At 39.4% G+C, this 25,504-nt stretch overlaps 1 protein-coding gene across 1 annotated transcript; it reads left to right on the top strand.

Moving 5' to 3' along the window:
• Positions 1 to 1,660: 1,660 nt before the first annotated feature.
• jam2a (junctional adhesion molecule 2a) lies at positions 1,661 to 25,504 on the top strand. Its single transcript, XM_069675266.1, has 11 exons — positions 1,661 to 2,070; positions 9,443 to 9,508; positions 9,672 to 9,782; positions 11,248 to 11,397; positions 11,478 to 11,665; positions 11,833 to 11,935; positions 12,293 to 12,400; positions 12,565 to 12,580; positions 14,560 to 14,631; positions 24,119 to 24,152; positions 25,133 to 25,504. The coding sequence occupies exons 1-11, from the start codon at positions 2,022 to 2,024 to the stop codon at positions 25,169 to 25,171; spliced, it is 936 nt and encodes a 311-aa protein (XP_069531367.1). The 5' UTR covers positions 1,661 to 2,021; the 3' UTR covers positions 25,172 to 25,504.

Below are 25,504 nucleotides of genomic sequence, written 5' to 3'. Positions count from 1 at the left end.
TTAATTCTTTCTGGGCTGCACCTCTCTCTGATTTCGCTTTGAGCGCAGCATCTCGATCCAAAGGTAGACCTATTTTTGGCATCTTTTACCTCTTTGGATCAAAATACTTCAACCTTGAGAATGTTGTGCAATGAAGAGGCTTTCTTAAGTGCCAACTATCGCTTCATATGCAGCGAATATTAATAACCTTTGTTTGCAGCTTCTGCTGTATATACCTACTGTGCACATGTCTGCTTTATGCATACATCATTGTGCACCCTTTATAGAGTTGTTACAGTATAACCATTATTAAGAACAAACTTATGGGTTGCCAGGTTTTAAAAAAAAAGTTTTTTCTGGTATTTCTGCTGCTATAAATGTTGATAGTGCATGTATAAATGTTATTAATACACTGATCTCTCTACAGATCATGTGCAGCATTTTTCCAGCAGGTAAGTGGACATATTGCACATACATTATATATCATGTTTAAAGGGATCTTTGGTGGCACTTTCAATGCAATGTAAGCACGTTCATATGACATTATAATGTATCCATAATGCCCCATTAAGCTCCTAATGCATGTTTCTATTCATGCCTGATGACTGATAGTAAGGTCTATACAGTGGATGTTTATGTATTATAGGTTTCAGCATTCAGAAACTGGAACCAGCACACAAACCTCATTGGCCAGTGGTACAAAGCTGTGGTAGTATTGGAGCGTCTCCCAGGACAGGTGTGATTGTGCAACAGAAGCAGAGTGTAGGTGAGAACGAGCGCTCTGCCAACAGTATGAAACAAAGTCTCTGTAGAAATCCCAGTGAGAGGCTGTCATCCACCTCGAGCTGTCATGCGTGCTTACAATGTATTATAGACATGATCTTCACTCAAGGTGTTTTTTATTACAACAAGAAGGTTGCCTTTTAAGTTGTACCTTTATTACTTTGGACTGTTTCTAATAACTTGTAGGTAAATCTGTAAACTATGACTGTTTAGAGGGACGTTTGTGTCGACCATTTTTAGGGACAGGTATAAGAGGAAAAAAGGAGAAGGATGATTGCGGTATTATTTCATATTTGGAAATTAAAGCTGAAATAGAGAGAATAAAGTTGATATTTTCAAAATAAAGTCAAAATGTCGAGAATACAGTCCAAACATCTTGTCAATATGTTGAGAATAAAGTCAAGCTGTAACTGAAAGGGTCTAATATATATATATATCAAACATCAAAGGAGGAAGCTATTACATTTTTATAAACCCTTCAAAATAAAAGCTTCTCCTCTGATTTAAACCATATTTCTCCTCTTGTGTTCTTTCATACAAGACTTTTACAGCAAACAGCATTTCGACTTAACTCTAGATATGGACTTAAACTCATCCTCCTCTGATTAATTTTCACATATGCCTGGCACGAAAGCTCTTCCGGTTGGGATTTAAACGTGTTCCAAATAATCTGTGGACTCAATCTTTGCCTTCCAGTAATATTAAAAAACTTTCGGGTCAAACCGGGTCCCACTCGCGCTAAGGTATGATTGGTGCCACACCTTGATGCCATACCCAGTTGCCTCTCGTTATGTGAACAGTTGGCGGTGCAGTGCGCGTCTTGGACACGGCGCTGCGCTCTCGGCGCTCCGCCGCTCTGCTCGTCTGTAAAGAACACCCCGCCCTCCCTCCACCTCCATCTCCACCTCAGCCAGCGCCGAGACCGCACAACAGGAGGAGAGAGGACGTTCACATCGCGTCTTTCGTAGTAACAGAGGCACTCTGATCCCAGACAGACCTCTCACCCAGGACGCCGGCGTCTCTCAACGAGCAGTCCCGGAGGTGCGCCCCGCTCTCTCCCGCTATCCGTGCCAGAACCTCCGCGCCGCGCTGTTCCGCGACGGTCCGGTCCGCTCGCTTCCCCCCCTTGGAGAACAGTTTATTCCCTGGAAGCTGGATGAATAATTGGAGAGTTGCGAACAAGTGCGAGAAGAAAGCTGAGGCTCGGGATCTGCCTCCTCGCTGCGCCCAGGGAAGAGAAGCCGGAGTTGTGGACGAACATGGAGGGGACGTCCCTGTATCTTCCCATTGTCATTTTACTGATGCAATGTAAGTCGCATGGAAACTATTCATCCTCATCGACCAACTGTTTACTGTTTGTGTTTCTCTGCTGCCCTGCACGAGATAAAGCTTTGGGAATAGTAGGCCAAGCAGCTTTAGAGTATTTGATTTGATCTTCTTACTTTTTTATTTCGATTGATTTGTTTTACAGTAGCTGCCCCTGGATTTCCTGGGATAACTTCTTTGCAGAAAAATCTAATTATTTAGAGCTCTGGGCAAGTGGAGAGAGTTTGTTCTTGTAGTTGTGCTTTTATGAAGTGACATTTTTTTAAAAGTTAATCTGTTTTTTCTCTTTTCAGTTTCTTTAACAACAAAGTCATTAAAAAAATCAGATATTTTATTTAACAATTTAAAAAAATACGTTTTAGAACAGAAATCTCCATTTTGCCTGCTTTTTGTTGTTATTCCGCAGTCCCACAAAGCCCCTCTGTGAGAATGGGCAAAGGTGACGGTGCAGCCAGGCTGGGTTCCTACAAGTTGGCCCTTAAGTTGCCCTTGGCCGGGTGCCACCTAAGGGTGTGGGCGGCATGCCGGTGGCGGGTGGGCACCAGTTTGGCAGAGGAGGCGGCAGATCTGTGCATGAGGTCAGCTGTTGGAGTGCCACCAGACATATCAAACTGTTTGTCCTCGTGACGAGGTGTTTTCCTAGCGGGGAAACAAAACAGGACGACAGAAGTAGAAATGAGCAATGTCTGTGTCTTCCTTCCCCTGCGTGGAAACCTGTGAGACATGCAGGAAAAGAGAAAGCAGTTTACGTGCTGTTAGAGCTTCAGGGGAGCTTGAGATGGATGTGATAAGACAGTGAGAGTGAGTGACGCACGTTTTACTCCGTGTTGTCCACATTTTGCCACCTGTCAGCCTGCCGGGTCACGAGTTCACAGAGGTGTGTGTGTGTGTGCCGTCCTGCTGTGGACAGCCTGACAGACATCACTCATTGTGGCACGCAGACAGCGTCAACAGTTTAAGAGAGCAGCATCAAATCTACCTCGGCTCTAATAACCGCCTGTGGAGGGTATTGTTTAAAAATCCAGGAGGAAATGTTTTGGGTGGGACTCTGTGGCGAGAGACCCAACATCCCCCCCATCTCAACCTTACACACACACACTCACACCGGCCTGACTGAGACAGCTGTTGCTCACAGTCATACAGAGAGGCTTTGTTCAATGGAGAACACACACACACACACACACACACACACACAGACAGAGAGTCCTCCCCCTGTTGTCGTCTGTACCCCCACAGCCTTGAAACGTGTCTGCCGTCCACATTCACCTTATCTATATCACACAGCCAGACAGGATACGTCCTATGAGTCCATCTCCTTCCTCTCTCATTTGTTAATTTGAATAAGTGCCTTAATTATTACTGCGCCATGCTTTTGACCTCGCCACAGCCCTGGCAACACCCACCCCGGTCTCTGTAACACTCTGTGCGGACCACGTAATGAGAGGAAAGCTGCGTGCCAAGGAGCGAGCGTGCCATCTTTCTATTTTTGCTCAAGCAAGAGGGTGGCTGTCCCTCTGTGAGTTTGAGCTGTCGCACTGTTTGGTTGATGTTAACGCCACACACAAATTATGTGTATGTGTGTGTGAGCTTGATTGTGTTTGACGCCTTTGTTTGGATGTTTTTTTGCTTCCGAGCCAAAAAAAAGGCCCATAGCAGCCGTGTTTTAATTACAGTCGCCATATCTGATGCCATGTTGGAGGAACATCAGAGACCTGCTGCTTCAAAGCACATGAAACACTTTATTTTGAAAGAGTCTATACGAGCGGTTTCCTGACTCTCGTTTCACTTTTAATTAATACTCGATAAAATGATCTTGTGTGACTTCATGAGGACACCAACTTGGCGAGCGACTGTGGAGGAGTCTAAGTCTGACTTACCTGTTGGTTGGCAGCGTTCCTGAGTTGTGACGCAGCTCAGTGCTATCACTGACCCAGGTGCTGCCACCTGGAACTGACTCTCAGCCTTAATCAGTCAATGCTGCCAGTGCCTGACCGACTCTGGCAGCTACTGATGAACCTGAGTGAACTCATGATTGGTCCTCCAACGTCAAGCGTGCCAAACGTGAGCTACAATCAGTCTAACTCAGCGGGTGAAGGGATCGTGCTGGATAAAGTAGCTCTACTAGCAAATGTTTTATACTCAGTGTAAGTTTTGCTTGCTACCCAATGCTTGGGTCATAATTAGCTTAAGTCTTGTGAGCACGTTCCAAAGAGGATCCAAACTGGCTTAGGTGGAGCTGATTCTGAGCCCAAATTGGTCAGCTACCTTCATCTTCAACTGGTGCATTTTAGTGCAGACGTATGTTGGCAAGGGACAAGATTTTTGGTCTGGTTTCCATCTATAGTTTGGGTAGTATTTACCAATCAACATGCACGATACCAGAATACATGGCGTATTTAACTCTTCATGGACAGCAACTAACCACGTTTCTGGGCAATATGGTCGTCCAATTTGCAAGTCATACACTTACAGTATATTTTCTTTTTGACTTGTTCCAACTTTAGGGGATGTTAATGTTAGTTTTCCCAGTGTGGAACTCATTACTACAATTACCCCAACATCACACAAGTTGTAGAGCAGATATCACTAGTCTGGGGCAGCTGTGGCTCAGTGGGAGTTGATTGTCTCTCGATCGGAAGGTTGGGCATTTGATCCCTGACTGCGGCAGTCAACATGTCGAAGTGTCACTGAACCCCAAATTGCTCCTGGTGGTGTAGCCATAAGGTATGAGTGCATAGATCCTGATTGGAGACTTGGGCCTTTGCCATCAGTGTGTGAATGGGTGAATGTGGCATGTCGGGTAAAAGCCCTTTAAGTGGTCGCAAGACTAGAAAAGCGCTAAGTACAGTCCATTTACCGTTCTTGCATCTCACATTGCTAGCTGGACAGTAAACTATGACCAGGTCACGGAAGAGTAAGTCTTGGCCCAGATGTCAACTGGCTGCACCAGAAGCCCAGAAATATAGTCAATTTCCCCGAAATTGTCATTAGAAGTTGGTCCATTGGTTCCCATATTTTATATAGGTTTATATTTGTTTAAAAATCTCTAACAATGAGCTATTTTACGCTTTTTCTCGACCAAAATAAGCCTTGAAATAGAGCACATTGTGCTAGATTTCCCATGTCTCCTTCCCTATCATGACTTTTTTACATGTTTCTTCTTCTTACATTACGATCCCACCTGCCAGCAGTAATTAGATCAGCCAAGCAGCTTAACAGTCAGCTCCACATAATGCATTGATCAGATTTGGGAGTCGTACCAATCAGCAGGGTGAGGAGCTCAGACATTTGGTGGGAGCTTGGGAGCAGAGCTGCTGCTCCTCCGCTCAAGAGGAGCCAGCTGAGGTGGTTTGGGCATCTGATGAGGACGCCTCCCTTGGACGTTTTTGGGTACATCCAGCTAGGAGAGGACCCTAGGGTAGACCCAGAACTCGCTGGAGGGAATATGTCATCTGGCCAGGCAACACCATTGGATCTCCCAGGAGGGGCTTGATTGAGAGAGTTGTGTCTGGAATACTTTGCTCAGCATGCTGCGACCGAAACTGGAACAGGATAAGCGAAAGATAACGGCACATCTACGTCAACCCAAATCCAGCCTTTATTCCAGCCTTACACTCTTCATCTTGTTGGAATATATTTGCATTCCCGTTCTCCTGCATTATTAATTTGGTGCTAAAAGCTGTTTATGCATGTTTTAAGTCCCTGTAATTACTGGGCAGTTCAGCCCAAAAAAAACCTCTTGTGCTACGTGTGAGCAACAACAGAAGTGACGTCCAGAGCTCGGCGGGTACATTCCTGCAAGCTTGCAGACATTTGTCTCTAAACGTGTCGAACATTTCTCGTTGACTTCTTGAACAACAAAGCTTTTTATCCAGAGAGCTACACCGTGTTAAGATTACCCACCATGCAGTTGTGAAATGATCTGAACGGGCCATGTGTTCATTGTCTGCCTGAACGCCTTCGTGGTTAATTGAGGCCATTGAAGATGACAGTGCTGTAGTAGTGGAGCTCGCAGTGCAGCACGACACCAGGGCAGCGGGAGCTCGCACTGCAAAGCCTCTTTGCTCTCTTTTGGCTGTGCGTGCGTGCGTGTGTGTCAGTCAGGGCAGCAGTACAGTGCGGGCGTGTTGTCAACCCTGCTACATCTCTCTTTTCTCAAAGAGACACCCTTCAAGGTGGCGGCCGGCCTGGTCTCACACTATGTGACAAGAGCTTCTCCCATTCACAGTCCCACTGTCTGAGAGGATCTCCCTCGCCTTCAATCCCGCTCCCTCTTTTATTCATGCTTCTGCGGGTCTCTGGCCCCCCCCACCACTCCACCAGCCACCCTCCACCCGCTTCCAACCTCCTCTCTCTCCTCCACTCCACTTCATTTGTATTCTATTCTTAGGGCCGCTCATCTCTCCTTTGTCGTTCCTCCTCGTCCTTTTTTTAATCTCATTGTATCTCCCTCCCTCGTCTTGTTCATCCTTCAGTGACACAATGCTCCGCAGAGGGTGTCAAGGTGCGCGAGCCAAGGCTACGATGATAATCCTGTTACAGTGCTTCAAGTCAACACATGGCGAAGCGAGGGGGGAAGAGGGAGGCGTCTGCAGGGAGAGCGTGCAGTTTTAATTTGCTTAGCTCAAAGTTTGACCGAGTGAGGCTGGTGTGAATTGAGCCAACTTCAGGAAAAGCTTTTAAAAAGTTGAGTGCGAGTTTGCAGACGACATTATTATTGTATAGGCTGTTGTTTATTTAAAAGCTCATTTAAAAATAGCTGTTGTCGTAGAAATTTTGATTAACAAACCTCTGCAGAGAAGCGGCCTTCCCCTTCTGTACGTCCACCCAACATGGCCACCTTCCTGTGTTTCTTTTCCCACTTCCTGCTCTTTTGTCTCCGCTCGACCTCCATTCTTCCATGTCAGCCCTCCCTCAACAGGAGAAACGACTCATAGTAATCCAGTAACAATGAGCCCACGCAGGAATTCACTGACAAACAGGAAACTGGACAGCTGTCTAATTTAGGTAAACATGCTTTAGAGTGCAGAATGGTCATATTATAATCTCCTGCCGTGCCATTTGCAGAAACAATGACAGGAAAGGTAACCGTGTGCTGGTCTCAAGGATATGTGAAGGTGACATTTAAGTGATGCTTTTAGAAATTTCAAGTTTCTTAGAAGTTTCTCACAGCCCTAAATGTTCAGAGTAAGTACCCCTGAGGCCCGTTCTATATTTATTATGTAATTCCAGAAAAAAGCAAAGCCTTCAGTCTTAAATCCTTTTTCCCTCTTGCAGACTTCTGGGAGATGTTTCGAGGCTTTCATGCAGCAGCAAAGACTGTTAACGGTTCTTGGTGTTTGCATGTTTCTAACAGGGTTTGTATGCAGTGTGGAAGAGAAAGGAATAAGGAAACAAAGAGGAATAAAGAGTATGGGAAAATGTGGTTTTGGAGCAGACAGCCAAATGTTTAGCACCGTGCGAGAGAGCTTAGATCACAGCAAGCTGTGTGTTAATGGTGAACACTTTGATGTTTTCTGGGATGTTCACAATCTAAAGATTGTTTCTTTGCGAGTTATTGTCCCAGTAATCCACTTTTTGGCTCAGCTGGTCATCTTGAGATTCAAGCTTCTTCTGATTTTTCCAGATTGGATAGTGTGTGGCTTCTACATCTGGCTGGTAAGAGAAGCTAGTTCAGACTCGATTCTTGTGGTTGTAGCTTCTATCATCGGAAGGTGAATGCTAATATTTTCTTGAACAGAGGAATTATTTTATTTTATCTTACTATTTTCTTGATCTCCTGTATGATCTTATGGGCCAAGGTTCTTCTTCAGATTGGTCATTTTCGTCGTCTTCCAACGAATATCCGGGCACGCCATCTTTGCTATGCGACCTGCTAGCTATCTTGATGCAAGTTTGGTTTTGTTTTGGTGCTCTTCTTGATGAGCGTTCGTTGTTCGCTATGTTCCTAATCACAGTTATGCTAATAAATTTGGTAAAGCTGTTTAAGTAACAAGTTGAAAGGGCTTTGTTAGATATATTTAGCCGAAATTGGAGAGCTTGTTCGAGACGCGTCCTACGCCACCAAAGTCATCACGGGACTCCACAGCAAGCTGTATGTCCTGTCACAGTTCTGCATCGAGCTTTCACCGAACCAAATCCAGACATCTGTGACCAAATTAGTTTAAAAGAAGAGTGCACATATTAGGCCTGTAAGCTATGAGGAAAACCAGCAATGTGCAATATTGCCATGACGATATGACTTGCATTTCCCGCACTCTTCTTATCTCCTTCCTGTCTCCATCTCTCGTTTTAGAGCAGAGAAGAAGGAGAATGTAACGCTGGGCAAAGCTGGCAGATGTTAGCAGACACTCACATTTTAAAGGAGCAGTTCACCCCCGGAGAAAGCAGCTGTCAGTGAAAGCTGGTGTTCTTGGTAATCGATAGAAGCAATAATGTTTCAAATTGGCGCCATAGCTGTGGAGAAAGTTGTACGAACAGCTCGTGGTTTCATTCATTCTACATTCCTACAACACCTTACATTTTTTAAATGTAATATTAAGACGATTAAATGGGTTAAAACAGTTAAAATCAGGGTCTGATGCTCCTTGATGGACACTTTACATCAGTAGGAGCTGCAAGCAATATATATATATTTTTGTTTTGCACTCTGGGTAGTTGGTGTAGGATAACACTCAGAGTCTAGGTATGGGAACGTCTCTTACTGTAACATACATGTTGAGAGTTAGATATGTATGAAATCTAATCAGAAGTCCTAAAATGGAAAATGTTTGGGAACCCTGCTCAAACCTGTTTTTCCCTCAGCTAACCTCCACACACATTAAACCTGTATTTAACAACAGGATGACCTGACAGTAATCCTGCCACGTAAACCAATCAGCGCACAGGAAAAGGCAGCTCCTGCTTCCTCTTCCTGTTTGGCTGGAGGGTATCGGTGTCACACAAACAAAGACAAGAGCACCATCTCCCTCTTTGGAATGCTTCCCAACACACGGGGTTAATCTGGACAAGCCGCCAGTGAGATGCCTAGTGACCTTGTTGTAACCTGCGCTTAAATAAACATACGGCTGGCTGCTTCTTAACCTGGCAGGATTAACGTGGAGGAGGAAGTAATCCTTCTCTTACCTCAGATGTCCTGTAAAGAGACTCCTGGCTGCTGTGTCTGCCTCAGACAGTAGAGCAAGAGGGACCAAAGGCAGCCATTAAATATTCTCCTCTTGTAGTTGGCGGGCAATGTGGAGCACTTTACCCAATTCACCTTGCCCCCTAATGGATGACAAGCGATATTGCTTCCTGAACTGCTCTCACCCCTCTTATTTTATCTCCTTCCCCTTGTCTTCCTCCCCATCACCAGGTTCCCCCTCTGCTCCTGTTACCGTGACATCCAACAGACCCAAGGTGGAGGTGCGCGAGTTCTCAGGTGAGCCAGAAAAAGCAGCTCCAGTCGTTCCAGTCCCAGGAGCAACTGCTTCATCACGTTTTCTCAGAATAAACCGTAAAGCTATAAATAGACCGAGCAGTTAAAAATGCCACTGATTGAAGGCTTTGCTGTTCTGCCATAAATATCTCATCCCCTCCCTCAGATGCGGAGCTGTCCTGCATGTTCCGCACAGAGAAAGACCAGAACCCACGCATCGAGTGGAAGAAGAAGGGGAACGATGTTTCCTTTGTCTACTTTCAAGGACACTTCAAAGGTGAGAGAGCGGGCCTGTTGCTCTTCCGCCCTCGGGTGACAAACAGGGCAGTTATAATCAGCTTTGCGCAACAAGCTGGGCGGCGTTTGCACATACTGTAAGGGGAGAAAAAGCTCAACCTGGATGTGGTGAGACAGGATTGATTGATAAACTGGAAGAGCTATTTTAGCCCAGCCTGTGTCAGTGGTGTCAAGGCTTCAAATGTTATCCCTCAGGCTTCTCCTCTGTGCTTTATGATGTGCATTAAAAAGGGGGGGTTAGAAAATACATCACACACCTGGGCCGGCCATTTGACAGAATGTGTAGATACTGTAGCTTAACAGTTTTTTATAATACGTCAAGGCTTTGAAATGCCTCTGACCCGCAGCCCTCTCTTCTTTGGTGGTTTAAGTTAATTAGGTTGCCAGAGGATTTCTTAGAAAGAGCCACTGGCAACAAGCAGCTCGGGAGATCATGAAAAGCAAACCAGAGACTGAACAGGAAAAGTGTGTGTGCAGCCGCTGTGGGAGAAGCTGGAGAGGAGCGATGGGTTTGCAATAGTGTATGTGTACGTATGTAGGTCAGTGACTGTATATAAAGATGGACAGCGCGTCTCCATCTGCTCTCATTGTACGAAAGTGATGTCAAAATAGCCCCTGTGATAGGCACTGCCATTTTGGGATGGTGACGTCGTTTGGAGCCAGAGTCGGGTGGCGCCGCCGTAGCCACTTCCGCTAACCCAAACACACACTTAACTTACCGAAAAACAGCAAGGATCCCGCACGCCGGCGTGTTTAACAAAACAGCTTCTTTGTGTTGGTCTGAGGTTAACGTTCACAGGTATGGAAACTTCAATGACTGTAGTGATTGTTTTAGTTACATCTCCTCTCACCGTTCGTCCTCCAGTCTGCTAATCCGGAACTGATCGGCTGCAGGAGCCGAATTTGTCACCAGAGCTGTCAATCATCATTTTGACAGCATCAAATAACTAATTAAAAGTAAACTTCTCACTTGGACATAAATCAGCATGATAATAACTAGCTATAATGACAGAAACCATGTTTGAGAAAAATGTATCTATATATTTTATAGTTTGACTCATGTCCCATCTGTTAACATGGAGGAGGCGGGCTTTATGACCTATACTGCAGCCAGTCAGCAGGGGGCGATAGAGAGGGTTTGGCTTCACTTTAAGGGGGCTGTCATGTCATCCATTTTTTTATGCAGTCTATGATGTATGTATGGTTTGTTTTGTATTTATGTACGTTGGTGTGTGTATGTATTTGTGTATGTTGATGTGTTTATATATCTATGTTGGTTTGTGTGTACATATTGTTCAAAGTAGCTTCATTTCATTGCCATAAAATCTTTAATGTATATTAATGAAGCAGAAAGGTAAATATTGGATCAATTCATGCACAAAGTGGCTTCAGCTTGCGCACCACGACGACTTTTCATCTTCCTGGCCTTCTGTCATTTTTCTCAGAACCCTTTGAGGGCCGGGCGACCATTGAAGGGGCCACTGTGACGCTACAAAGGGTGACCCAGGAGGACGCTGGGGAATACCGCTGTGAGATCAGTGCTCCTCTTGACTCAGTCAGTCTGGGCGAGACCAACATCACACTCAAAGTCCTGGGTAAGACTCAAAGAGAATATTGGCTTGTTTACGAGGTTTCTTTTATTTGTATTTAACTCTTACCTTGTCTTGTCCTCCAGTGCCCCCACACACTCCGTCATGTGAAATCCCTAGTGGGGCAGTGACGGGCTCAGTGGTGCAGCTGCGCTGCAGGGACCAACAGAGCATCCCGCCGGCTACTTACTCATGGTTCAAGGACAGCCAGCCAATCAGCACGCCACGCTACGCCAACGCCACCTATGTAATCAACTCACACACGGGGATACTGGTGAGTGTTTCTCTGTAGATAAGCAATACAGGGAAGGATGGTGTATTTGGAAATAGTTTACAATGTCTCCTTGCTGCTTTGTGTTCTGGTTTAAAGCATGTCAGCAGAACAGGTGCTTTAATTTAAGGTACAGCCATTAGAAAGGTTTTCATCTGTCTCTTCTGCAGGAGTTTAAGGCTGTAGCCAAAGAGGACACTGGTCGATACAGCTGCCGCGCTTTCAACGGAGTTGGACCGGCAAAGACGTGCGAGGGCAAGCACATGACGATAGGTGTGTATGTGTGTGTGTGTGTGTTTCCACACTTCTTCCTGCCTCTTCGCCCACACCTTTCAGAACTGGAGAAAATCAGGAGTGCAGTGGAGAGGAAAAGCCCACTAAACTTGTTTCACCCTGCTTCTGAAATCTGACACACCTTTATAGTCTGGCTTCAAATTCCAAGGGCTGCTAATGACTAACATTGCGCTTTTTGGAAAGCTCTTGGGCTTGTTAATACATGATTTAACATGCTGTAGGTTATAGCGGGATTCAGGTGTATTTAAAATAATATGACCCTTTTCATTTAAAGAAATTTAAAGTGAAGCATTTGTTCTAACTCAGTCTTTGTTCTCATCTCCGTCTCACCTCCAGAGGACGTCAACGTCTCCGCTGTTGTGGCTGCAGTGGTGGTGGTCTGCCTGATCATCGTCATCTGCGGCTGCGGGGGATTCCTCTTACACCGCAACGGATTCTTCAGTCGTGAGTTTTCCCCTTAAGTTCACTTGTTTGCTGAGTTGTATTTATAATCGAATAACCACTTTGTCTGCTTGCATGAACAGTACATCAATTAGATCTGATTCCCTCCAAAAAAAGTGACATTAAATCTGTTTTCTGTTACATGGTCGTCCCGACTCATCCATCAGCAGGACACAGAGGAAGGTAAGAGCTCTGTGATTGCATTAACATTGATGTGAACAAACAAGCTAATAACCTAAACACTGAGGACTGAGGGAGCAGGGGGGGGGTTGCACTTAGGCTGCGTGTTTGCTGAGTCAGGACTGTACAGAGTGACAGCTGTGGCTGTGTGTGTCTATATGTGTGTGCTTTGGAGCCACAACAGCGCCTGTGTTTCTACTCATCCGGTGATTGGTGCCAACAGATGTAAAACCACAGGGAATAGGTTGTTCTTTTCTAAATCGATTGCCACTTCCAGGCAGATGTACATCTGTTGGAATTATGTCAAAATGTAGCAAGAGAGATGATCTAAAAATACAGAAAATTAAGGAGCGGAAATAATCTGTGCAACGTAATTATGGAATAATTACAGGCTGTTAATCAGCAAGGAGGAAAATATTGGCAGAAGAAAGAATTGCAAGCAATTAAACTGATTGGATGGGTAATTTGAAATGGATTTGTTAGATATTGCAAAGATTGAAGAGTGAGACTGTGGCGTAACAGAGGGCTGCGAGTGCACAGTCTTTACACACAATTTGCCCTGTCCTGCAAACACACCAGAGTGGGCGTAAGGCCGTTTTGATGCTTGACTGGCCGTTGAGACATAAATGCATGTCCTCGTGTGACTGGCCTTATTCGCTTGACTTTATGTTATTTGATTACTGGCTTGTTACTGAGCAGAATTTGATGGAGAGCCACTGTGGAGCTCTCCTTGAAGCTGATGCGAAAGCTCTTTGTCTAGGTTAAAGTCTGATGCTTATCCCACTGAGCTAACTGGAGCTGTCAGTGTCAACTCCCTATTTATAGAACGGGCTTCTTCACATAGACTCAGAGACAATGTGACATGATATCTGATGCACCAATCTTAGGCACTAGTTATCAGAGTAGAGATGCAGATCAGGGATTTATGCCTGCCTTTTGGAGAAAACTGGTCTTGGACACCGATGATGGATGAATGTTATATTGTTTTTAACGCTGACCAGGGTCCAGTTTTTTTTCTCATATGATTTTGTTAAGGAGGAAATGTACGATTTACGAGATAAGGAGATTTACGATTTTAATTTCCCTAAAAAAATGTAATGGTATGAAACAGCAAGTTTATTATAAATTACTTCAAAGACAATGTAGATAAACCGTTAAAAAAATAGATTTATTAAAGTCATGGTAGGAAATGTGCGATAATGAATAAATAAATAGATCTACAAGGGGCCTAAACGGGAGCCTAGGGGAACACCAAACATTAAAACATAAAGTGTTACATGTTTTGCTGAGGGACACTTTCCCACCTGTAATAAAAACCTGGAAGAAAAGGAAGTCAGACAATAGTTGGATTTTGGGGTTCTTGACTGCTGCATGTGATTTGCGCACCACTTGACCTGCTCAGCCCAGCATTTCGTTCAGCTCCGCTGCATCACGATTGGCTGCATGTCTGTGAAACATTTTACGCTAATATATGTAATTTTGAATCATTCATAAAGGTGTGCTTGAACAAAGAGGTTGGTTGATGTACATTTAATTTATGCGTTGGATATTTGTTTGCCTAAATATTTGGATTTCTGCCTGTAAACTAGGATTTGCTAGTTCAGTGACCCATGCTTTCCAGCTTAAAAAAAGTAATGTACGCATGTAGACAGAACTAACCGGTTAGTGTAAGCTCAGAAAGTGTTCCAGGTGTCCGATTGGTTTGTGATACTCTTTGCTGTGTATTGCTACCTTAGTGAAGGTCATAGAGGTTTGAAAGACTTGACTATTATTCAGTTTGCCTGAGTAACACTTAACTGTTGGGCGCAGGCTGAAACCTCTGAAATGACAGAAACTAAAGTCTTTCTCAAGCACTACTTTATAAATGATTTAATATTCCATACAAATAACCACCACCTCCAGACAAGCATGGTGTGCAGTGCGAGTCCCAAATGCCCCCCCTGTTGTTGCCCCTTTTAAAGCAAACACACTGACCCCCACAGGTCATTTTGGATCTCCGAGTGTCATGGTGCGTCCCACATCAGCAGCCAAACCCTGCACAGAACTGAGGACACGTGAGTGTGACCCTTAGGCAGAAAGACAGATATGGAGGCAATTAACAGTCAGAATAGTCTCATACACAACTGCGATAGATCAACCGCACCTGGCCGAGAAATAATTTACTAAATAAAATGTTAAACTGTCAAATTTCACCACTGTTTTAAATATTTTAGCATGCGATATTGTAGTAACTCATAAAATAAAGTCATGCTATGTCAAAGAATGCATGCCATACTATAGTAATTCATAGTATAGCATGTCATACTATCATTATTCATAAAATAAAACTCAAACAAGTAGCATGCAATAATTAAGTGAGTCATGAAATAAAAAGTCATAGTATAGCATGTCATAAAAAAGTCATAGCATGTCGAAAAATGCCATAAAAGTCATAGTATAGCAAGAAGTGCTATACTACGACATTTTTTGACATGCTATACTATGATATTTTTCGACATGCTATACTATGACTTTTTTTTTGACATGCTATACATGCTATACTATGACTTTTTTATGACATGCTATACTATGACTTATTTTATGACATGCTACACTATGCCTTTTTTGGACCTGCTATACTATTGACAATTTTTCGACATGCTATACTATGACTTATTTTATGACATGCTATACTATGCCTTTTTTCGACCTGCTATACTATGACTTATCTTATGACATGCTATACTATGCCTTTTTTTCGACATGCTATACTATGCCTTTTTTCGACCTGCTATACTATGACTTATCTTATGACATGCTATACTATGCCTTTTTTTCGACATGCTATACTATGACTTATTTTATGACATGCTATACTATGCCTTTTTTCGACCTGCTATACTATGACTTATCTTATGACATGCTATACTATGCCTTTTTTCGACCTGCTATACTATGACTTATCTTATGACATGCTATACTATGCTTTTTTTTCGACATGCTATACTATGCCTTTTTTTCGACATGCTATACTATGACTTATTTTATGACATGCTATACTATGACTTTTTTTCGACATGCTATACTATGACTTTTTTTATGACATGCTATACTATGACTTATTTTATGACATGCTATACTATGACTTTTTTTCGACATGCTATACTATGACGTATATTTTGACATGCTATACTATGACTTATTTTATGACATGCTATACTATGACTTTTTTTCGACATGCTATACTATGACTTATTTTATGACATGCTATACTATGACTTTTTTTCGACATGCTATACTATGACTTTTTTTCGACATGCTATACTATAATGTTTCTTCAACATGCTATACATGCTATACTATGACTTATTTTATGACATGCTATACTATAATGTTTCTTCAACATGCTATACATGCTATACTATGCCTTTTTTTCGACCTGCTATACTATGACTTATTTTATGACATGCTATACTATGACTTATTTTATGACATGCTATACTATGCCTTTTTTTCGACATGCTATACTATGACTTTTTTATGACATGCTATACTATGACTTTTTTTCGACATGCTATACTATGACTTATTTTATGACATGCTATACTATGCCTTTTTTGGACCTGCTATACTATAATGTTTCTTCAACATGCTATACATGCTATACTATGACTTATTTTATGACGTGCTATACTATGACTTATTTTATGACATGCTATACTATGCCTTTTTTTCGACATGCTATACTATGACTTATTTTATGACATGCTATACTATGCCTTTTTTTCGACATGCTATACTATGACTTATTTTATGACATGCTATACTATGCCTTTTTTTCGACATGCTATACTATGACTTATTTTATGACATGCTATACTATGACTTATTTTATGACATGCTATACTATGCCTTTTTTTCGACATGCTATACTATGACTTATTTTATGACATGCTATACTATGCCTTTTTTTCGACATGCTATACTATGACTTATTTTATGACATGCTATACTATGCCTTTTTTTCGACATGCTATACTATGACTTATTTTATGACATGCTATACTATGACTTATTTTCGACCTGCTATACTATGACTTATTTTATGACATGCTATACTATGCCTTTTTTTCGACATGCTATACTATGACTTATTTTATGACATGCTATACTATGACTTATTTTATGACATGCTATACTATGCCTTTTTTTCGACATGCTATACTATGACTTACTTTATGACATGCTATACTATGCCTTTTTTTCGACATGCTATACTATGACTTATTTTATGACATGCTATACTATGACTTATTTTCGACCTGCTATACTATGACTTATTTTATGACATGCTATACTATGCCTTTTTTTCGACATGCTATACTATGACTTATTTTATGACATGCTATACTATGACTTATTTTATGACATGCTATACTATGCCTTTTTTTCGACATGCTATACTATGACTTATTTTATGACATGCTATACTATGCCTTTTTTTCGACATGCTATACTATGACTTATTTTATGACATGCTATACTATGCCTTTTTTTCGACATGCTATACTATGACTTATTTTATGACATGCTATACTATGACTTATTTTCGACCTGCTATACTATGACTTATTTTATGACATGCTATACTATGCCTTTTTTTCGACATGCTATACTATGACTTATTTTATGACATGCTATACTATGACTTATTTTATGACATGCTATACTATGCCTTTTTTTCGACATGCTATACTATGACTTATTTTATGACATGCTATACTATGCCTTTTTTTCGACATGCTATACTATGACTTATTTTATGACATGCTATACTATGACTTATTTTATGACATGCTATACTATGCCTTTTTTTCGACATGCTATACTATGACTTATTTTATGACATGCTATACTATAATGTTTCTTCAACATGCTATACATGCTATACTATGACGTTTTTTCGACATGCTATACTATGACGTATATTTTGACATGCTATACTATGACTTATTTTATGACATGCTATACTATGACTTTTTTATGACATGCTATACTATGACTTTTTTTCGACATGCTATACATGCTATACTATGACGTTTTTTCGACATGCTATACTATGACGTATATTTTGACATGCTATACTATGACTTATTTTATGACATGCTATACTATGACTTTTTTATGACATGCTATACTATGACTTATTTTATGACATGCTATACAATGACTTTTTTTCGACATGCTATACTATGACGTATATTTTGACATGCTATACTATGACTTATTTTATGACATGCTATACTATGACTTATTTTATAACATGCTATACTATGCCTTTTTTCGACCTGCTATACTATGACTTATCTTATGACATGCTATACTATGCCTTTTTTTCGACATGCTATACTATGCCTTTTTTTCGACATGCTATACTATGACTTATTTTATGACATGCTATACTATGACTTTTTTTCGACATGCTATACTATGACTTTTTTTATGACATGCTATACTATGACTTATTTTATGACATGCTATACTATGCCTTTTTTGGACCTGCTATACTATAATGTTTCTTCAACATGCTATACTATGATGTATATTTTGACATGCTATACAATGACTTTTTTTATGACATGCTATACTATGCCTTTTTTTCGACATGCTATACTATGACTTATCTTATGACATGCTATACTATGCTTTTTTTTCGACATGCTATACTATGCCTTTTTTTCGACCTGCTATACTATGACTTATCTTATGACATGCTATACTATGCCTTTTTTTCGACATGCTATACTATGACTTATTTTATGACATGCTATACTATGCCTTTTTTCGACCTGCTATACTATGACTTATCTTATGACATGCTATACTATGCCTTTTTTCGACCTGCTATACTATGACTTATCTTATGACATGCTATACTATGCTTTTTTTTCGACATGCTATACTATGCCTTTTTTTCGACATGCTATACTATGACTTATTTTATGACATGCTATACTATGCCTTTTTTTCGACATGCTATACTATGACTTTTTTTATGACATGCTATACTATGCCTTTTTTGGACCTGCTATACTATAATGTTTCTTCAACATGCTATACTATGATGTATATTTTGACATGCTATACAATGACTTTTTTTATGACATGCTATACTATGCCTTTTTTCGACCTGCTATACTATGACTTATCTTATGACATGCTATACTATGCCTTTTTTTCGACATGCTATACTATGCCTTTTTTCGACCTGCTATACTATGACTTATCTTATGACATGCTATACTATGCCTTTTTTTCGACATGCTATACTATGACTTATTTTATGACATGCTATACTATGCCTTTTTTCGACCTGCTATACTATGACTTATCTTATGACATGCTATACTATGCCTTTTTTCGACCTGCTATACTATGACTTATCTTATGACATGCTATACTATGCTTTTTTTCGACCTGCTATACTATGACTTATCTTATGACATGCTATACTATGCCTTTTTTCGACCTGCTATACTATGACTTATCTTATGACATGCTATACTATGCTTTTTTTTCGACATGCTATACTATGCCTTTTTTTCGACATGCTATACTATGACTTATTTTATGACATGCTATACTATGACTTTTTTTCGACATGCTATACTATGACTTTTTTTATGACATGCTATACTATGACTTATTTTATGACATGCTATACTATGACTTTTTTTCGACATGCTATACTATGACGTATATTTTGACATGCTATACTATGACTTTTTTTCGACATGCTATACTATGACTTTTTTTCGACATGCTATACTATAATGTTTCTTCAACATGCTATACATGCTATACTATGACTTATTTTATGACATGCTATACTATAATGTTTCTTCAACATGCTATACATGCTATACTATGCCTTTTTTTCGACCTGCTATACTATGACTTATTTTATGACATGCTATACTATGACTTATTTTATGACATGCTATACTATGCCTTTTTTTCGACATGCTATACTATGACTTATTTTATGACATGCTATACTATAATGTTTCTTCAACATGCTATACATGCTATACTATGACGTTTTTTCGACATGCTATACTATGACGTATATTTTGACATGCTATACTATGACTTATTTTATGACATGCTATACTATGACTTTTTTATGACATGCTATACTATGACTTTTTTTCGACATGCTATACTATGACTTATTTTATGACATGCTATACTATGCCTTTTTTGGACCTGCTATACTATAATGTTTCTTCAACATGCTATACATGCTATACTATGACTTATTTTATGACGTGCTATACTATGACTTATTTTATGACATGCTATACTATGCCTTTTTTTCGACATGCTATACTATGACTTATTTTATGACATGCTATACTATGCCTTTTTTTCGACATGCTATACTATGACTTATTTTATGACATGCTATACTATGACTTATTTTCGACCTGCTATACTATGACTTATTTTATGACATGCTATACTATGCCTTTTTTTCGACATGCTATACTATGACTTATTTTATGACATGCTATACTATGACTTATTTTATGACATGCTATACTATGCCTTTTTTTCGACATGCTATACTATGACTTATTTTATGACATGCTATACTATGCCTTTTTTTCGACATGCTATACTATGACTTATTTTATGACATGCTATACTATGACTTATTTTCGACCTGCTATACTATGACTTATTTTATGACATGCTATACTATGCCTTTTTTTCGACATGCTATACTATGACTTATTTTATGACATGCTATACTATGACTTATTTTATGACATGCTATACTATGCCTTTTTTTCGACATGCTATACTATGACTTATTTTATGACATGCTATACTATGCCTTTTTTGGACCTGCTATACTATAATGTTTCTTCAACATGCTATACATGCTATACTATGACTTATTTTATGACGTGCTATACTATGACTTATTTTATGACATGCTATACTATGCCTTTTTTTCGACATGCTATACTATGACTTATTTTATGACATGCTATACTATGCCTTTTTTTCGACATGCTATACTATGACTTATTTTATGACATGCTATACTATGACTTATTTTCGACCTGCTATACTATGACTTATTTTATGACATGCTATACTATGCCTTTTTTTCGACATGCTATACTATGACTTATTTTATGACATGCTATACTATGACTTATTTTATGACATGCTATACTATGCCTTTTTTTCGACATGCTATACTATGACTTATTTTATGACATGCTATACTATGCCTTTTTTTCGACATGCTATACTATGACTTATTTTATGACATGCTATACTATGCCTTTTTTTATGACATGCTATACTATGACTTATTTTCGACCTGCTATACTATGACTTATTTTATGACATGCTATACTATGCCTTTTTTTCGACATGCTATACTATGACTTATTTTATGACATGCTATACTATGACTTATTTTATGACATGCTATACTATGCCTTTTTTTCGACATGCTATACTATGACTTATTTTATGACATGCTATACTATAATGTTTCTTCAACATGCTATACATGCTATACTATGACGTTTTTTCGACATGCTATACTATGACGTATATTTTGACATGCTATACTATGACTTATTTTATGACATGCTATACTATGACTTTTTTATGACATGCTATACTATGACTTTTTTTCGACATGCTATACATGCTATACTATGACGTTTTTTCGACATGCTATACTATGACGTATATTTTGACATGCTATACTATGACTTATTTTATGACATGCTATACTATGACTTTTTTATGACATGCTATACTATGACTTTTTTTCGACATGCTATACTATGCCTTTTTTGGACCTGCTATACTATAATGTTTCTTCAACATGCTATACATGCTATACTATGACTTTTTTATGACATGCTATACTATGACTTTTTTTCGACATGCTATACTATGACTTATTTTATGACATGCTATACTATGCCTTTTTTGGACCTGCTATACTATAATGTTTCTTCAACATGCTATACATGCTATACTATGACTTATTTTATGACATGCTATACTATAATGTTTCTTCAACATGCTATACATGCTATACTATGACGTTTTTTCGACATGCTATACTATGACGTATATTTTGACATGCTATACTATGACTTTTTTTATGACATGCTATACTATGACTTTTTTTCGACATGCTATACATGCTATACTATGACGTTTTTTCGACATGCTATACTATGACGTATATTTTGACATGCTATACTATGACTTATTTTATGACATGCTATACTATGACTTTTTTATGACATGCTATACTATGACTTTTTTTCGACATGCTATACTATGACTTATTTTATGACATGCTATACTATGCCTTTTTTTCGACATGCTATACTATGACTTATTTTATGACATGCTATACTATGCCTTTTTTTCGACATGCTATACTATGACTTATTTTATGACATGCTATACTATAATGTTTCTTCAACATGCTATACATGCTATACTATGACGTTTTTTCGACATGCTATACTATGACGTATATTTTGACATGCTATACTATGACTTATTTTCTGACATGCTATACTATGACTTTTTTATGACATGCTATACTATGACTTTTTTTCGACATGCTATACTATGCCTTTTTTGGACCTGCTATACTATAATGTTTCTTCAACATGCTATACATGCTATACTATGACTTTTTTATGACATGCTATACTATGACTTTTTTTCGACATGCTATACTATGACTTATTTTATGACATGCTATACTATGCCTTTTTTGGACCTGCTATACTATAATGTTTCTTCAACATGCTATACATGCTATACTATGACTTATTTTATGACATGCTATACTATGACGTTTTTTCGACATGCTATACTATGACGTATATTTTGACATGCTATACTATGACTTTTTTTATGACATGCTATACTATGACTTTTTTTCGACATGCTATACATGCTATACTATGACGTTTTTTCGACATGCTATACTATGACGTATATTTTGACATGCTATACTATGACTTATTTTATGACATGCTATACTATGACTTTTTTATGACATGCTATACTATGACTTTTTTTCGACATGCTATACTATGACTTATTTTATGACATGCTATACTATGCCTTTTTTTCGACATGCTATACTATGACTTATTTTATGACATGCTATACTATGCCTTTTTTTCGACATGCTATACTATGACTTATTTTATGACATGCTATACTATAATGTTTCTTCAACATGCTATACATGCTATACTATGACGTTTTTTCGACATGCTATACTATGACGTATATTTTGACATGCTATACTATGACTTATTTTATGACATGCTATACTATGACTTTTTTATGACATGCTATACTATGACTTTTTTTCGACATGCTATACTATGCCTTTTTTGGACCTGCTATACTATAATGTTTCTTCAACATGCTATACATGCTATACTATGACTTTTTTATGACATGCTATACTATGACTTTTTTTCGACATGCTATACTATGACTTATTTTATGACATGCTATACTATGCCTTTTTTGGACCTGCTATACTATAATGTTTCTTCAACATGCTATACATGCTATACTATGACTTTTTTATGACATGCTATACTATGACTTATTTTATGACATGCTATACTATGACTTTTTTTATGACATGCTAAGCTATGACGTATATTTTGTCATGCTATACTATGACTTATTTTATGACCTGCTATACCCTGTCCTAAAAAGTCATAGTATAGCATGTCGAAAAAAGTGATAAAAAAGTCAGAGTATAGCCTGTCGAAAAAAGTGATAAAAAAGTGATTAAAAAGTCATAAGAAGTCATAGCATAGCATGTCCTAAAAAGTGATAATAAAAAAAAAGTCAGCGTATAGCATATCTGTCAGGGCTTGGGGAGTAACAAATTAGAACCCAGGAAAAAAAAGGGCGGAACAACAGATAGGCAAATTTAAGACAAGTTTATTCACAACCTAAACACAAAGTGAGCTGTCAAAAACAAACAAAAGAACTGCTTTAAAAGTCTAAATACCCTCCTTCCACAAAAGGGGTAAAACTAGCGACTAGTTGACTTCCAACACACACTGTGGCACGTAACAATGTCATAAAAAAGTCATAGAATAGCATCATAATGTCACATTGTTAATGGTTAAACTGTCTAATTTGGTTTTCAACTGGAATCAAATTAATTTTGGCAGCTAGGTGTTACAAATGAACTGGTAACTGCATGTATTTGTGTCCAGAATAGGACTGTTAAGTTCAAGTGCCCTTACACAGTCCTCTCTCCAGCTTCATACCGTCCTGCTCAGTCATTGCGGGGTCAGAGTCAGACTTTCTTTTACCCAATGGGATGTTTGCCATGTATGATGTGCATTATTTATGCAGGGCAAGATATGACTCAGGATACAGCTGTCTGCCCCGAGTGTCTTCTCTTCTTTGTGACTATGTCAAACTGTCCGATGTGCTTACCATGCCTTTGTCTTTCAGGTCCAATGTCAACTACATCCCTCCGCCCCAAGAAGTAAGTGACTTTTTCAATTTTGTTTATCCTCATCCTCCCTCGATCTCCCCGCTGTCCTCACATGTTTGGCTCTGACTGGTAACATGAGCAAAGTGCTGACTTAAAGGGGAATTCTGTATTTCTTAAACTTGCGCCCGTCTTTCCCCTACATATTTTGACCTCTAAATGTCAAGTAGATACATAAAGATTTGGAATTGCAAGCAGGCTGCAACGTAATCTTTCATGGCAAGGTCCAAATCAAAGTGCTTGTTTTTGCCACTGACAGGCTCAGATTAATATTAAAACTTTCTGACAACAATACAGAGAGGATTGCAACAGAAATAGACCTTTTTGTAAAGGTTACAGCCTTTATTTTCCAACCAGAAACAGATTTTAACATCACGCCACCAGACTCCATTTAGAAAATGAGTAATTTTACATTGCATAACAAGGGATCTGCTGGTCTACTGCTGCATCGATTGGTGAATTTATTTGTGTTATTGTGTGATTTCTGAGATTTAGAAGAGTTAGTTCTGATCCGACATAATATTTGCGTAACACACAATAACACAAAAAAGTAACTGATTGTGGCAGCAGTACACCAGTAGCTCCTGTGTTCAGCAAGGTCAAAATCGCTGTTTTTGTCAATGGAGTTTGGTGGATTTGGTGGAAAGACCCATATTACAGCTGTTTCTGGTTACCTTAATAATAAGGATTATTTCTGTTATGTTGTAATACACCAGTCTAAGCCTGTCAGTGGGCGTACTTGATCGGGGGCATTTGCCAGAGATAACGTTGAAGCCAGTTTTGCAAATTGTCTACAGGAGTACATCCAAAACTTTTTGTACCGTTCAGTCAGTTAGACCCCTAGATATGTTAACAACAGTGCCCAGGTTTAAATACACCAGAACTCCCCTTTAAACATGAGGGAAAACAAACTTACCTAGTAACTGTTGCTGGTGCAAAATCAATACTTAAACCTTCTTTTCTGTGTCCCTCAGTCCCAGGATTTCAAACACACCCAGTCATTCATGCTCTGAGAAGCTGGCCTTCCTGTGAAAGAACACATCACACTCAAGATAAGGTGCCAACACTTGATCCTCTGATTTCTTTTTGGACTCTAAATGAACTCTTGATCTTCCAATATTTGCTAATTTCAATCTTCCTCCTCTCCTTTCGGATTGGGTTTTGACGTGCAAGGCTTGTTTTAACTCTCTTGCTTTGCCGTGTTGGTCTTCTGCTCTTAAGTACAGTTTGACGGCCCTCTACTTCCCCCTGGTGGTCAGACGTTGAAATTCCAATATTTTGTCTGACTGATCCAGAGACAAGTAGAGCTTACTACAGACTTTGTTTCCCCCCTCTGCAGGCCAATC

This window comes from Semicossyphus pulcher, unplaced genomic scaffold, assembly GCF_022749685.1.
Source record: "Semicossyphus pulcher isolate SPU_LCO1_2020_fin unplaced genomic scaffold, fSemPul1.0.p SCAF_24, whole genome shotgun sequence".
Classification (NCBI taxonomy): domain Eukaryota; kingdom Metazoa; phylum Chordata; class Actinopteri; order Labriformes; family Labridae; genus Semicossyphus; species Semicossyphus pulcher.
Note: the sequence above shows the minus strand (reverse complement) of the source record. Positions and strands in the feature narration are given on the sequence as shown.

Coding starts and splice junctions, on each gene's coding strand:
- jam2a (XM_069675266.1), top strand. CDS start 2,022: ATGGAGGGGACGTCCCTGTATCTTCCCATTGTCATTTTACTGATGCAA. Junction 9,509..9,671: donor GGAGGTGCGCGAGTTCTCAG/GTGAGCCAGAAA, acceptor CCCCTCCCTCAG/ATGCGGAGCTGTCCTGCATG. Junction 24,153..25,132: donor ACATCCCTCCGCCCCAAGAA/GTAAGTGACTTT, acceptor TGTGTCCCTCAG/TCCCAGGATTTCAAACACAC.